Genomic DNA, 15935 nt, shown 5'->3' on the forward strand with positions numbered 1-15935 from the left:
ATATGTGCAAAACCAATATACTTGAAACACAAATTCCTTTGGTCCAGTGGTCAGAAATTTTTATAATAGCAGAAAATTCCAAATGCAAATTACATAAAGCTTAACATAGTTCTCATCAAATATACTTCGAAATTTATGTGTTCAAATAGCTCAACAGATGGAGACATCTCTAAAATTATTCCAACGTTTAGGCTAGACCCATATAATGTGAATTACTTTTTTCCTTTCTTTTATGTGGAGAAAATATGATGAAATGCTAATTCTCAGTCATGGCAAAATATGGAAAAATTTACCCAATTAAGTGATAAACTATGGCTAATGAAAGAATAATTCAAGATTTCTGATGTGAAAGGAACTTTACTTGTAGGAATATTTTAAACTTGAAACATAGTTGTGACTATCTTATGTGGTAGTGAGATAAATGTAAAGCAAGAACCCCAGTTTGTTGCCTTATTTCTGTATCAGATTCACAGAATCTAGAGGTTTCTAATTTAGAACTAGAGCTTTCTAATTTACTTTTTTCAGAAAAAATTACATGTTCACAGGTAACCTACCAGTATTCTTTTTAGAAATCTCATTTGAAATGTACCCTTTGAAGGCTTTAGTATGATTGTGTAAAGAAATTCTGTGTCCATACGTGCCTGAGAAGTTTAAGCATTAACACTCATACCCATGGAACATTAATACTTTTTTTTGGTACCGGGGATTGAACTTGGGTCCTTGAGCTTGCTAGGCAGGAGGCGGAACCACTTAGCTAAATCCGCAGCCCATGATTGTTAAACTTTTATAAGATCAACTTCCTTTAGTCCTCACTACAATATATGATTACAGTTTTTTTATTCCAATACCCTAGACAAGAAGCCTGAGCTTCAGAGTAGTTCAGTAACTTGCCCATGCACTGAGTGGGATTTGAGCCTAAGCCATTTATTATAAGATCAGAGGTATGTTTACCCCTCAGTCTATTTTATTACCACTATATGATCTCATTTGTAACACATACGTACCACAAGGTTTCCAATGACCATGACCAACATGAAAACAATAAGGCACATGGCCTGACCAGCGACCTCCATGCAGTCCCACATGGTCTCTATCCACTCTCCACACAGCACGCGGAACACGATCAGGAAGGAGTGGAAGAAGTCATGCATGTGCCAGCGTGGGAGCGTACAGTCCTCATTGATCTTGCAGACACATTCTTTGTAGCTCTTGCCAAAGAGCTGCATGCCTACCACAGCAAAGATGAAGACAATGATGGCCAACACCAAGGTGAGGTTACCCAGAGCCCCCACGGAATTGCCGATGATCTTTATCAGCATGTTCAGTGTTGGCCAGGATTTTGCCAACTTGAACACTCGGAGCTATAATCAAACAGAATGTTCTCTTAGTGGTAATCATAATATAATTTTGTAAGTTACACATCATTTTATTAATGTATCATGTAGAACCACACCTGAGGGCTATAGAAACTTAAAACAGATGAACTAATTTGACCTTAAAGCAGGAAAAATAATGTTAATAATATTAGAATTATAAATCAAATTATATCATTTAAATGAAAACAACTCCCCATTTTGATTGATCAAAAGGTACACCCCTAAAAACAAATTGCTAGTTTGGGTAGAAACTTTTTAACTTTATCAAAGAATGTCTCTTCAGACTCTATGTTGCTTTTATTTTATTTTATTTTTATTTTTTGTAGTACTGGGAATCAAAGTTAGGACCTAATGCATGTTAGGCAAGTACTCTACCACTGAGACACATCCCCTGCCCACACACTTTATTTTATTTATTTCAGAATTTTTATTAGTGCACATTGGCTATATAGATTAAAGAGTTTCAAGTTGTCAGATTTATACATGCACGTAACATACTTTAATCATTTTCTCCTCATCTCTTTTGTTCTATCCGCCCTCCTACTTTAGAAACTAAAATTAAATATCAAAAGTATGACTTATACATTCTTCATTGGCCATTATAGAATAAAAGTTAAATAACTAATTTGATAAAAACATATAAAATTCTTCCCTTCCATTTGAAAAAATACACATTTATGTAATTCTAAAAAATTACATATTTTTCAATAATTTTTTACTGTAAGTATGAAAACTTTTGCTATATTATTGTTCTAAATGTTAAAGGCATCAAATATTTTCCTATATGTTGTTCTAAAGTAGTTCCCACTAATAACACAGAGTGATTTAAAAACTTAAGATTAATTGGGATTTTATTTGAATTTGTTTACAAAACGTAAAGCAAAAAAAATCATAAATTTTAAATGAATTATAAAACACAAGCATATTTTAATGTGCCCACAACAGAAGGAAATATTTCAATCATTTTTTATTATTTTTAGAAAATAGTTAAAACTTAGCTTTAGAGAGAATGTTCACATTTTTTTGAAATAACATATTGATGTAAATTTAAAACAATAAAAGAACTATAATAACTATATAAATATACATTTGAAGTATTATGCTAGTGAGAGATCAGATATAAGCACAATATGGGAATATACCAGTCTGAATGATCGTAGCACAGATAATCCCTCCACATTTGCCAGACCAAGTTCCATTAAACTCAGGCTGACAATAATTCCATCAAAGATATTCCATCCCTCTTGGAAATAATAATAGGGGTCCATAGCAATAATCTTGAGAACCATTTCTGCTGTGAAGATCCCAGTGAAGACCTAAAGTAAAATAGAATTAACATTTGAACAGTAATGAAGAACTTTGATTCTGTAATAATTTATAAAGAACATTAAATAGTAATGATAAAAAATAAAATTTAAATTTAACACAACCAATTCAAATGTAGCATTCCCCCCATGGTCATATTTTGTTGTTTGAATTTTCTTATTTAAAAAAATCAACTGGATTCCCAGGGGGAAAAACATAGACTTTAAAATACTTCATCATTCATGTTTTAAATCTGAGGCTGAGCAATAGCCTTTGAATTATTGCTTTTTTAGTACACTATCCTTCTGTAATCACATTTTTTTGGGGGTAATTGTGCATCAGGAATGAATTAACATATTATTGGAAGTTACTAAAATTACTTAAAATTTGGTAAAATATTTTGCTGTGGTTTTGTGCTTTTCTTTAAGGGAAACATTGCATTTCTATAATTTTATAAACAAGAGTGTGTTTGCCGCAAATGTCTTATAGTGATCATTGGATTCATGCCTCAGAATTAAGGTTAATGGAATAATAGAGTAAGAACTGCAGCTTTAATTGAAACCAGCAAGAGAACACTCTCAGTATGTATATACCCATAATTAAGATTAACAAATTATTTGAGTGGCTAGATAAAATGTGTACTTTACAGTATAAAGAAAAACAATAAAACAAAGTCAGCTTTTGCTTTTCAACTTAAAACCACAGGTGAAGAGACACAAGGACAGAAAGTTATGAAATTACTCTTGTACAAAGCAATTCTTTTTATTCTCTATAAGTAAAAGCTGCATTTTATGATAGTAAGATCAAGCTTGGTCTTTACCAAAGTAAATCAGTCTTTGTCTTGGAGGAATTCTGTCAAAATAACAGTACTAAAATTATTTGCTGTCCTCAAACACCACCTTGATTTAAAATAATCTTTACCCACTATTATAAAAGGCTAAACTTATCTAATCTTTCATATTCTCAATCACAGAAAGATCTCAGGTAATACGCATGGCAGAAAATACAATTTAACTGCTGTTAGTCATGAATTACTCAAAAAGAAATAAAACGCATTCTAAGCAAGCCTGGTACCTGAAAGTCTGGGCATATGGTGGAAAGCACATTGAAAAATCATTTTTTTCATTTTATAGAATAGCTCACCATGGGATTTTTTTCAAGTAATGAGTTTTTCTAGTGAATTTAAAGTAAGTTCTAACTTGCACAAATTTGATTTTTATATAAAATTCTTAGAAGCAGGTATTATATAAAATAGGAACCTTGATGAGAAAATGCATTAAAGTAAGTTAGAAATTCTCTAGGTAAAGAATTGTCAGTTATCTCTTCCTACAGAAAATCATAAGGTGATTATGTCCATGTCTTCTGAAATAATTAGATCTCTTACATTTAAAAAACCATATTCTAAACATGCACTCTTTCACTCAAAATGTAATCCCATCATTAAATTTCTCATTAAAAAGAATATTTTAATTAAATTGCAAATCAAAATCACAGCTATATCATTTCAAAAGTCTTCAGTTTAGATCCAAAATAAAAATGAAAGAGGGAGGAAAGGAAGAAGGAGGGGACACACAGACATGCAGTATGAGCTCTTGGAGCAGGGCGTAGGCATAGAGGCTTAGTCTCGTGCTTTTCTACTTGATCATCCTGTTATCCAATCTCTCTATGCGTTTATACTCAATGGCTTTGACATTGGAAGTCTATAAAACCTCAATTTCCTGCTTTTCTGTGGTAAATTTCCAAAATATTCTTCATCTGTTCAATTTCCCTAACTGTCCAATATCCTGGGGAAAATACAAGAGCTAGAGCAGAAATATTTTCCATCAGTATTTCAAAGAAAAGTCTAAGAGGTTAACAGCATATATTTAGGAGGAAGGAAGCTGTTTAATGAGCATGTGCTAGAAGCCAGCCATGATGGTCGGTGTTTTCACATCACCTCATTCGACCTTCACAACAACTCTCAGCGATGGGTATTATTGCATCCATTTCAAGAACAGAAAACAAAGACTCAAATTGTTTATCATAGTTTCCAGAGCTCATATTATTCTTAAACACTAGCAACTACAAATCCAATTTCAATCCAGATGATTCTAAAGCTTGTGCTGTTTCACAAAAACAGTCTCCCTCAAGCAGCCCCTTTGGGAATGAAACCACCTGTGGGTTACTTATTGCATGATCTTTATGAGAACTGGGGGATATATAATAGAAAGATGGGATGTTACCTCTGCCACTGAGTAATTTATACCAGACATGAAGTCAAAACACATAGCATAATAAAATGTCTAACATCCAACCGTGTTTTATTCACAAGTACATTAGAAGTTAAGAAATGTTTCAACATGGACTGAATATCATGTTAGGGCAGATGTCCTGAAGTTGAAGCTTGATGAATATGAAGAATTAGGATGAAATGAAAGAGAACTCCCCATGTATGAATGTTGAGAACAATGAATGAAATATATTCCCATATGTAAATCTGTAAATAAATATTTGCATGGTAAAAACATTTGCATGGTACAAACATTTGCATGGTACAGTGACAGAGCTATTCTGAAGGGGCTGATGGTGCCTGTTCAGCAAACAATGGTAGTAGTGATAGAAATATTATATGAATGATAGTTTTAGGAGAAAAATATATTTCAAGTAAGAAATAACAGGCTTTTATAGCAAGGTGATATAAGAAATGAAAGGTGTCACACACCAAAATGCCAGCACTCCGGCACGATGAGGAAGGAGGATCATAAGTTTGAGCCTAGTCTCAGCAACTTGCAACTTAGGCAACTTGCAACTTAGTAAAACTATCTCTAAGTAAAAGATAAAAAAAGGGCCGAAGAGTAGCTCAGTGGGAAGGTGCTGGGGTTCAATCCCTAGTACTGAAAAAAGAAAAAGAAAAAGAAGAAAAAAGAATAAGTCATTAAGAGGTACAATATTTTCTACCTTTGGGGCTAGAAGGATGCAATAAAAGTACCATAAAATAGAAATGAAGTTGATGGTACTTTTACTCAGTTGTGATAAGATGATTTTTCATCTCTGTACATAGTACGTTTAAAGTAAACCTTAGCAACGATTTGATAATAATTGGAATAACTACTGGATCACAACTTATACTGCTGGAATAGATAATTCATTCTGTTATTGAATACATAAAAACATTGAGTAAAAAATATACCCTTAGTAGGTTAAAGAACCCTCCCCCAAATAAAGAAGAAGGATGGATTGGAAAGATCAAAGAAATAGAAAACAATTAGTATAACATGACAATAATAAATATGTTGATCTCATGAGCCAACTGATGCAGGGAAGTTAAGGTAACTTATTAGGATACACATTTGAGGAATTTATTGCCCAGAGTTCTTTCTCCTCCTCTTGGGGATTGCTCCTCCACCTGCAAGATTCCTTGAGATGGCCATACTTTCACAAGATCTCACATCCTACCAATGCTGATTAAAGAGAATTGTGCCAAAGTTCTGTCATGAGAATCTTTAAATTGTAACTCAAATGTAGATCTACTCTTTTTCCAGTGCAAAGGCTGTGAGATGCAAAATCTAATATTTTTATTGGGTTAAGCATTTCACTTATACTCATGAGTAGTTTTCACTGATAAACACCCTAGGTTCAAAGATATTAAATAATTTTCAAAAAGCCCAGTTATTAAGAATCTGAGGATCACACTTTTTTGGTAGTATCCTCATTAGTAACTTTCCATTTAAAGAAGATGGAGCTTTCTAAGGCAAAACTGATATGAATAACAAGTTACCTTCCTTAAGATTAAACAGTATGATTCTAAAGACACACTTAATCACCACAGTTGGTACTGTTGAACCTCAGCACTGATTAGATACCCTTGATCAGAGAATAATGCTATCACCATAAGCGTTTAACAAACCAAATGGCATCCATTCCTATTCATGACTATGCTCACAAGGAAACAATGTTCTCCAGGTATATATAAACTATTTGTTAGAAACTACACTGTCCCTTACATATTAATTTGAAATATTTCTAGGTGATATGCACTAGGGACATAGCAGAGAAAAATAAACATAATCACTAATATGCTATGATTATCTTTAATAAGTCATTAAGTACTAAAATTGATGTATTTCATTATAAGCAAGAGTAATTTTATGAGGAAGAAGTATGTGACATTTTGAAGGTTATAACTCCAGAAAACTGATCTAGCATGGAGGTCACAGCAGTCACACTTGTCTCTCCATTTTGTTTGTATAGCTTGGGGAAAATGTATAATCACACACACAGATATAGATGCAACCTCAAGTAATTGAAACAAAAGTGTTACTAAATTACAAGTGAATTTTTACCAACCATTTCTTCTCTTCATGAAGCATTTTATTATGCATTCAATTTAAACAGAATGTCACAGTTTCTCTGGACCTGCATTTCCAGTAAAAAAAAATCTATAAAGATAACAAGGCATTAACAATTTGAAAGCTCCAGTAACTGGAGATTAATCACCTCAGACATTGACCTAAACAGTCAGCATTGAAAACAGTTGACACCTATTTCTGAGATTTCCTGTAGTTTACCTTCAGATGTTTTTTTCTCTGAAAAAAAGGGGATACACTTTTTGGGTTCAAATCAGCACAAATTATATTTTCCTTTGGATTATTTCTCCCACCCCTGCCAAGGAAGTAAGTAAATTTCAAACAAACTTACCAGGTTTCCTACAGTCAACACACTACTGAATTGATCAGTCATGGGATAGTGTTCCATGGCCATGAAGAGAGTATTTAAGACAATGCAAATAGTGATGGCAAGATCAACAAATGGATCCATAACAATTAAATTCACAAGATGCTTTACTTTTAACCATGCATCACAGCAATCCCAGATTAAGAACATATTGGCAAATCTATACCAGCATGGTGGACATTTCTGTCTAGATTCTTCAAGTTCTGGGGAGACAAAAAGATGAAAGGTAAATAAAAATAAAAATAAAAATAAACTAATCTTGCCAATAGATTACATATTGTTTGATAAAACTAATGGTTATTCTTGGAATACAGACATTCAAAGTAGTTAAACAAACCCGAGAAGAAAATTTTACTAGATTTTTCCATAAAATACTATTTTAAAATATCATTCACATAGACTTTCTTTTTTAATTACAAAAACTAAATACTTTCAATGTAATTTGTTTCAAAATAATTAATGATTGAAAAAATTTCTAAATAAGATTTAGAGCATTGTTAAATTTAGTAAATTTTTATTTCTTTTTAAAATACCTTTTAAAGAACACCATCAAAAGCTATGATCTTCATTAATATGTGACTGTTTTCTCTGATTATCTCCAAATCAATATTAGTCTTTCACATAATAAGAATATAATATGGCTTTACTTTTTAGTATAGATTCAGACTCAAATCTACATCTGTGATTTACTAATATTTTTTAAAATTCTAGCTTCATATATGAACAAATTACTAGTAATTTTAATGGGTGAGTCCTGTTACAAAAATAATATTATATTACTATTTGGAAATCCAATATTTCAATATAACAAATGCAAAATGTAACGGATGTTTTCTAAAGAGAACCTATGTTACAACTGATATAATGGGCTTACAAATTACAGTACTAATGTAATATTTCTCCATACTTCAAGGAATAAGGATTTGCTGAATGTATGAACAAGGGAGTAATAAATAGTTCCTGATCACTCTTGTGTGTTAAAATCAACAAGCATTAGTGTCACCTGTCCTGTGAGGAATGTCATGGTTGCTGTGTATCTATAAGATGGAGGAGAGATATTTTTAGAGTCCCTGTTGGAGTGGGACACAAGTCTTAATTTATACAACTCATTTGTATTTCTCTCCATGACATCATTGCCCTGTACTTCTGCATGCCCAGACTTTAAAAATGAAATGTTTGTTCTGTTTGCATAAAACTAATATAATATTAGAAGAAATCTTCACTGATACAATATCAAGTGATAAAATATCACTCTTCAGATGAGATCAGAATCCAAATAAATAATAAATAGGCCAGAATTATTTTTAAAATCCATATAATAATTATGAACTCCATTTATCACACACATACATGTCTATAATAGAATTCTAATGTTGGAGAGGAGATACTAATAACTAGAAAAACAAAGTATAGCTCCACAAAACATAGAATCAATAGCAAGCCAACTCTCTCATGGCATGTTTCTTACCCTCCATTGTGTTGGTCAGGATGCTGGCTATGCTCATGGCTCTTTGCCTTCCAGAGGAATCCTCTAGCATTTCCATTGAAATCTGGTAAGAACTTAGCCTTCTTTTTCTGACTTCTGTTTCAGTAGTGGTGCCCTGCAAACCAAATACCAATAGCTCAAACCACCCTTTTCAATTAATAATATCAGATCACATACATCTCTTTAGAAAACCATGCTGCATGCAATTTTTTTCAGATAACAATTTTTAAGCAATACTAATTTAAGCAGTTAGAATTGTTGGTTATATTAGAAACACTTCTTAAAAAAAGTCACACGATAGCCTTTGATGAGAATTCACAGGTTGGATGCAAGGCAAGGCAACTGTGTTACAGAAATATTTTACTTAACATGTTAGAATTTTCAGGGCAAACTTTCTAAGCATGCCAAAATTTGTTACTATTTCATTCAAATAAAAGCTGATTTTCTTCTTATATCAATTATTAGCAGCCAGATCAATCTTCCCTCAAAGTAAATGCTATCATATAGTCTCAAGGATAAGTTATTTTCTTTGAGGCAATATTGACAAACATGGGCCAAATTTTTGCCATGCACAAACACAGATGTACAATGAAATGTGTGTGCTTTCCTGAGATTTCTTTAATTATTTCTATATGCCATCCTACACAAAATCAACCTTTTATTTTAGAGACATTTTAAATAGCACTAGAATACTGACAGTTCTGTGAAAACTGACCATTATCATTATATTGCTCATTACAACATTTAAGGAATATGAACTTTTCAGAGTATGAGTAATAATTATATAACATTTGGTGAACCCATGTCTATAATAAAGATTTGATTGTCAAAACACTCATTATTTTATATTGGTAGGTTTACTGAATTTCCAGATATGTTTCATCCAAGACTCTCAAAATTGAGCCTTTTAACCTAAAACATTTGAAAACTAATGGTCTTATACAATTCAGTTGGTTCTCAAGATTTTATTGTTTCCCATTCAATTAGTCATGTATTGTTTTTAAGGACTTATTTTGGGGAAGCAAGATGGTATAACAGGCTAAACTGGCCAGACCTTGATTCTTTCAATTGCTGTATAATGTCAGTAGTAGCTAGTTTATCTATTATCACCTCTGGTTGAAGTGGTCCAGTAGGTGACGTTAGAGCTGAAGGTCCACCCACCAAGGAAACCACACCATTGCAATCCACAGTGCTGTGCATCTTCCCATTTGCTGGAAGCCCTGGCACCATCCTGGATGACATACTGGCCTGACTAACGTTACTGTTGCGTCGCTCTCCGTGTCTGGGAGGCACAAACAGTGAGTCTCTCCTGCTCTCGCTGTCTTCAAAGGTGCTGTGCTCATCATCGGCAAAGTCATTTTCAGATCCAACATCCTTGGCCCGTCCTCTGAAGCTAAAAATGCTCGTTTTGCTATTGCGTCTTGGGGAAAACAGGGAGCCTCGGATACTCAACAGAGACTGAGGAGACAGTGAAGAGGAGAGGAATGGGAAGGGGAACAGTGTATGGGGTGGGGTACAATTGTTTATAAAATATTTTAATATTGTAGAAATGATTTGCTTTCAGATTGAAGTAATCTTGCTCTTAAACATAGGTTATCAAATTCATAAAGAACACATATCATTGGGCCTTTTTATTAACTTCACATTTAACTGTGGAGAATGTTGTTATGACTAAGAATCCTGATTTGCAATTTACAAAGTGCACAGGCATTTTCTTTAATCTTCACACGATTAATCTTGTGACATTGGTTGTGTTACCATAACGTGACAGGTAAGAGACCAGAAGCTGGGGAGGATCAATGACTCTGATGAAAGCAGTGGTTAAACAATTAGCAGATGGCTTCCACTTCTCATTGCTAAGATCTGAATGGTGCATACCTGGGAGAAATAAGTTTTGTCTCAAGTGAGACTGTTGCTTCACATTTTGAATACTTGTATCAAATATTTTACATTTTGGTAATTATAGCATTGAAAAAAACACTCTTATTTCTCCCTTCTCTTCTTCTGGATTCTAAAATGAAGGTCTTTAAACCTGTTTGTCTCTCTCCACATAGGAATAAAAGTCACAAAACTAACCTATGATTCCGTCTTGCAAATTTATTATTATTTCCCTAATGGCAATCGACAATTCACTTTATTTGACAGGTTATTTGTCATAGCAAATGCTGCATAGAGAATCCCTAAACAACTCAATATATCATCATTCTTTTTAAAATTTAACTTTAGCCCCAGGTGTGGTGGTGCATGTCTGTAATTCCAGCACTTGGGAGGCTGAGGCAGGAGGACTGCTGAGAGTTTGAGGTCAGCCTGGGCGTTCAAGTCCAGTTTGGACTACATAGTGAGACCCTGTCTCAAAAAAACAAAAAAACCCCTCCAAACAAACAAAATATAAATTGACTTTAGCTAGAAGAACCAATACGTATAACAGGACTTTACTAAAGACAGTGATGTGGAAGATAGTTCAGTCTTTTGATTTTATTTTAATTGTATTAAAGGGAGCTAGGTGGTTCAAAATTTTTCATGGTCTTTTTGTTGTTTTTCTGTTTGTTTTTTGCATTGTTAGAGTTCCAGTCCTGGACCCCTCACACGCAGGCCAAATGCATTATCACTGAGCTACACTGCCAGCCCACAAAAACCTTTTTTTAATTACAGATATTCATGAATAAATCAAGTAAATCATATTCTAATAGCAGAAAATGGGGATTTGACTTAAAGCTCCTTTCATTTTTGAATGGATTTTAACTTTGTGATTAGTGATTGGTTTTAAGAATGTGTATCTTCAGTCTCCAGAATATTTGTGAACTTCCCTCATCACTAATAACAGTGTTCCTCTGTAATCCCTCTGCTTACTCTTGCTTCCTTCCCTATCCTTCTTCAAATACACTGTTAGAGCTCATATCTCATGTCCTGCCACAACCTCATGCGCTCATAGGTGGGGCTCATGGGAGGTTGCTGGATCATGGGTGTGCGATACTAGATTATGAGTGTATGATAACTGAATTAGTCCACTGATTTGTTTAGCATGCTTCTGGGTGTGGAAAATGGAAAGATCTACCCCAGGTGTGTGTGGGATCCACCCATAGGCTTGTAGCCTGAATGGAATAAGAAGGAAAAGGATTGTTCCTGTTTCCTGCCTGCCACATCACAAACTGTTTCTCCTCTGCCATGCTGGCCTGCCTAGGAAGCAGCTGACTGTGGACTCTCTACAAACCATGAACTAAAAGAAATCTTTTCTCCTTTATCTTGTGAGTGTTAGGTATTTTTGCCCCAGTAATAAGAAAGTAACTAAAACACACACACGTATAGGAACATACGCATATGCAAATACATACATATGCCAGCAGCAAATGTATTTGGACATTTCCTTTCTTCTTTTTAACATCAGTTAATACCAAATAAATAATTTTAGTGGAAAAAAAGTAGGAAAACCAGACTCTATCAGACTGTTTTTGGCCTCTTTGCTTAATTAGGTCAGGCTGATTTTCTTTTCTTTTTTTGGTACCGGGGATCGAACTTAGTAACCTTGTGCTGTGAGGCAGGCAGCAGAACCACTGAGCTAAATCCCCGGCCCAAGGCTGATTTTCTCAAGCCCCATATTTAGCTCTATTTCCATGACTTTTCCAGGACCACAAAATACCAGAATAATTTTTGTTGCCCTCTGTCCCAATGATCTTGTTGAAAGATGTTATGAAGTGCACTGTTCCTTTGGATTTGATTAAACTCTCCACAGGAACTAGTGGCTGTTCAGCTTGCTTAATTTGAGACTGTGTCTATGTGACACTCAAGTCTTACAGTAGGACCTACCTCATGCCAGACAGTAAACTGATTTCCCATCAAGGTGATAAAAAGATTATACCCTCCTCATTAATAATAAATGCTAATGTTTCCAATCCCCTAAGACTCTAGTTAAATTATTATTATAAGATTGGTTATGTTGAGAGCTAGTTTTTTAAAACCTTAGTTTGTAAACAAATCACTTTGAGTATTTAAAACACGCATTTTGAGGTCTTGTCTTTCTGGAATTGTGATTCACTAAGGTTCTGTGTTTGAATGTGAGTCCCTGAAGTTTATGTGTTGGAATCTTAATTCCTCAGTGTGGCAGTACTGGGAGTTGGGGCCTAGTGGGAGATGTTTGGGTCATGGGGTGGAACCCTTGTGCATGGATTAGTGCTTTTCTTATTAATGGATTGGCTATCATGAGAGTCTGGTACCCTCTTCTCTCTTCCACTACTTATCCATTTGCTCTTTCACTCATGAGATCCTTGTGATAAGCTGAGCAGATGCTAGTACCATCCTCCTGAACCCCCTAACCTCTAGACCATGAATCAAAAACCCCTGTTGCCTTTATAAATTATCCAGTCTCAGGTATTCTGTTATAATAACAGAACACAGAATAAAACAGTAGGAGATAGGATTCAAGAATCTGAATTTTCAAAACACATTTCAGGTGATTCCAAATGCAGGTGAACCTAACTTTTCACTCAGAGAAATATAAACTTACATTATATTATGATTATGTCTTATATGAATCCATAGGATGGTTCAATATAATCACCTTGATATACCTATGTTCTGAAACTCTCTGTAAACTAAAAATGTATTTAGGGATACCAGTTGGGAGTATGCTGTATTTTTACATCTATAACATATCTGGTACATGCTTTAATTTGCATGTTTTTATGTTGAGTTATTTTCAGAGGCATTCCAGACCTTGAAGTTTATTTGAAACACCTATTCACTCTTTGGAAAGTGTAATAATGGGTGTGAGCACAGCTTTCAAGGCAACACAGACCAAAAAGGAAGATAACAAAAATAGTTCTCAGAGAAAATAAACTAAAAATAACACTCTAAGATGCAGCAAAAAGGAGGGAATACCCATAGTTGCAGCAACCCTTTCTCTAAGAGGGAAGAAGAGCTTTTATGTTGAATAGAAAGGCCAGCTTTCTTCATCTCAGGCTTGCCAAAGCACAAAATAAAAGGTATCTTGTTTTTGAAAATCTTGTTCTAAGAGAATAACTATGTTTTTTTTCTTAATTTTCAGTAACAAAAAGGAAGACAGAAGAATTAAGTTTGTATAACACATTTCTGCATGTAGGGTCTGGATTAAAAGTTGGCTGGGAATAGTCAAGAAGGTAGATACAGGAATTTCAATGTGTTCATGTGGAAATATGTAAAATGAATATTTGTTGGAAATACTCACTTCAGGTTAAATGTTTGCTCCTCTTGTTGTTGCTACAAGTCATCAACTACGTTTGGTTTTAGCTACAAAGATTCTAGTTTAAAATAAATGGCCTCAGTGTGTTCAAAAAACATGGACGCAATAGAAGTAAAATAACATTTCAAATTTATGTTAGTAGAGGACATGGTGCGTATAATTTATGGCCTTTCTGCTTTGACATTTTCAGAAGTTGGATTCATTTTGAGAAGTATGCCTTCTTCATCCTATACTTCCTGTCCCTTCCATCAACACCAATTCTCTTTCCTGACAGAGAAAGTCCTTCGGTGTTTACAAAGCCAGAGTATAAACTGTTTTTAGGATATTTCTGTTCATGAATTGTATTTCTGCCCTTTTGTCTGTCTTTACTAGGATCTGTAAATTCAATGCTAATCAGTTTTTCTACTTTTGAAATTCTATCTACAAATATAAAATGAACTACCTATACCATATGCATGTACTGGTACTGCTATTGATGTTAAAACTCTGGCTGTCAGCTAACTTCCCCCTGCTGCTTCCTCTGTGTGGTTTTCTCAGCCCCAGGGCCCCAGGACTCCTAGTCACTCTGAGTACTGCAGACTCACTATTAGGCCTTGCACTTTCTCCTCCATCAGCCTGGCATGCTGATCTAGGAGACAGCTTCCTCCCTTGCCTCTTCTAAAGCTCAGTTAAAATGTTCCATTTCAAAGCCTTCCTAAATCACTTTCTTTAAATTTCTGCTTGCAATTATGATTCTTGATCCCATGGTATTGTTTTATTTTTTCATGGCATCTACCACCACCTTCCAGCATAGTATATAATTTTTATCTTTTTGGTATTTATTAACCTTTAATAGAAGGTTTTAGGAGGTGAATGAGTTGAATCTCTTTGTTCATTGAGGGCTTATTCAACATCTAGAACTGTTGATGCCACATAGTAGGTGATTAGTAATTTTCACATGATGAATTTATCAACTAGTTTTATTATAATAAGAGAAAATATTATTTTAGAAATATAGATAAACTACTAATTATATTGATTTATGAGTAATTGAAACTAGTCAAATTTTTTAGTTTCTTTTATCTGGCATTTATTCGTCCATTTTATCTCAAGACTCTATGTCCCATGGGGTTTCTATGTATTGCTTAATTCTCCATAACTTTCTAAAGTAGGTATTATTACCTCATTTTTCAGAAATTACAAAGTACAAATGACTTAATCAAGGTTATAAAATTAGTGTGAAGTTGAGTCATGAACACAAGCTTTTGTTATGTCAATCATTATGCTACATTGCTAAGTACAACTAATCACTCCTATAGTTTTAAGAATGCCAAAATATCCATAGTGACACTTCAATAATGATAAAAATTGTTGGTCTGAGTAACTGATTTCTGTACAGAATTTCAAATTAATTCCTAATGTCATTGTGATATATTGACTAAATACCATATTTTATATTTATTTTGTATGACAGTAGTAGTTGCATCCATCAATAACAATTTTATCTGTAGAAAAATGTTGCATATCTTAAAACTCTTTTTGTCTGCATGTCTATTTTTTCTAAATGAAGCATAAGTTTCAAATTATTAATGTAGAGATTTTTTTCTTTATTAAGATATTACTTACATATTTAGTATAAATTATAAAATAATTACTGATAACTTGGATATTGTCATTTCTCTCAATTAACAGCTAACAAGTACACTGCATTTAATTTTGTGATTATCACTCTTACTTTTATTAAAGATTTTATTTCTTGTAGAAAGGACATCATGGGGCCGGGGTTTAGCTCACTGGTTTGGCCACCTGCTGTGCAAGCACGAGGACCCGAGTTCGATCCCCAGTACCAAAAAAAAAAAGA

The 15935-nt window shown here is 33.9% G+C and overlaps 1 protein-coding gene across 11 annotated transcripts in view; it reads right to left on the reverse strand.

The window, feature by feature from the left end:
* Scn3a (sodium voltage-gated channel alpha subunit 3) overlaps window positions 1-15935 on the reverse strand; it is a 110916-nt gene that overhangs the window by 38592 nt on the left and 56389 nt on the right. For 4 of the 11 annotated variants that reach the window (XM_013076038.3, XM_004835840.4, XM_013076031.3 and 1 more), the window contains 5 exons: window positions 9991-10338; window positions 8863-8995; window positions 7359-7597; window positions 2519-2692; window positions 1005-1361 (listed from right to left, as the gene is read on the reverse strand). In XM_013076038.3, coding sequence (XP_012931492.2) covers window positions 1005-1361; window positions 2519-2692; window positions 7359-7597; window positions 8863-8995; window positions 9991-10338 — 1251 coding nt within the window. The remainder of the gene's footprint in view (window positions 1-1004; window positions 1362-2518; window positions 2693-7358; window positions 7598-8862; window positions 8996-9990; window positions 10339-15935) is intronic. The other 7 variants (XM_013076049.3, XM_013076045.3, XM_087199724.1 and 4 more) reach the window with 4 other exon arrangements.

The sequence above is a fragment of the Heterocephalus glaber genome, unplaced genomic scaffold (assembly GCF_053883595.1).
Source record: "Heterocephalus glaber isolate CG9 unplaced genomic scaffold, H.glaber_assembly_v1.0 deba00000347, whole genome shotgun sequence".
Taxonomy (NCBI): domain Eukaryota; kingdom Metazoa; phylum Chordata; class Mammalia; order Rodentia; family Bathyergidae; genus Heterocephalus; species Heterocephalus glaber.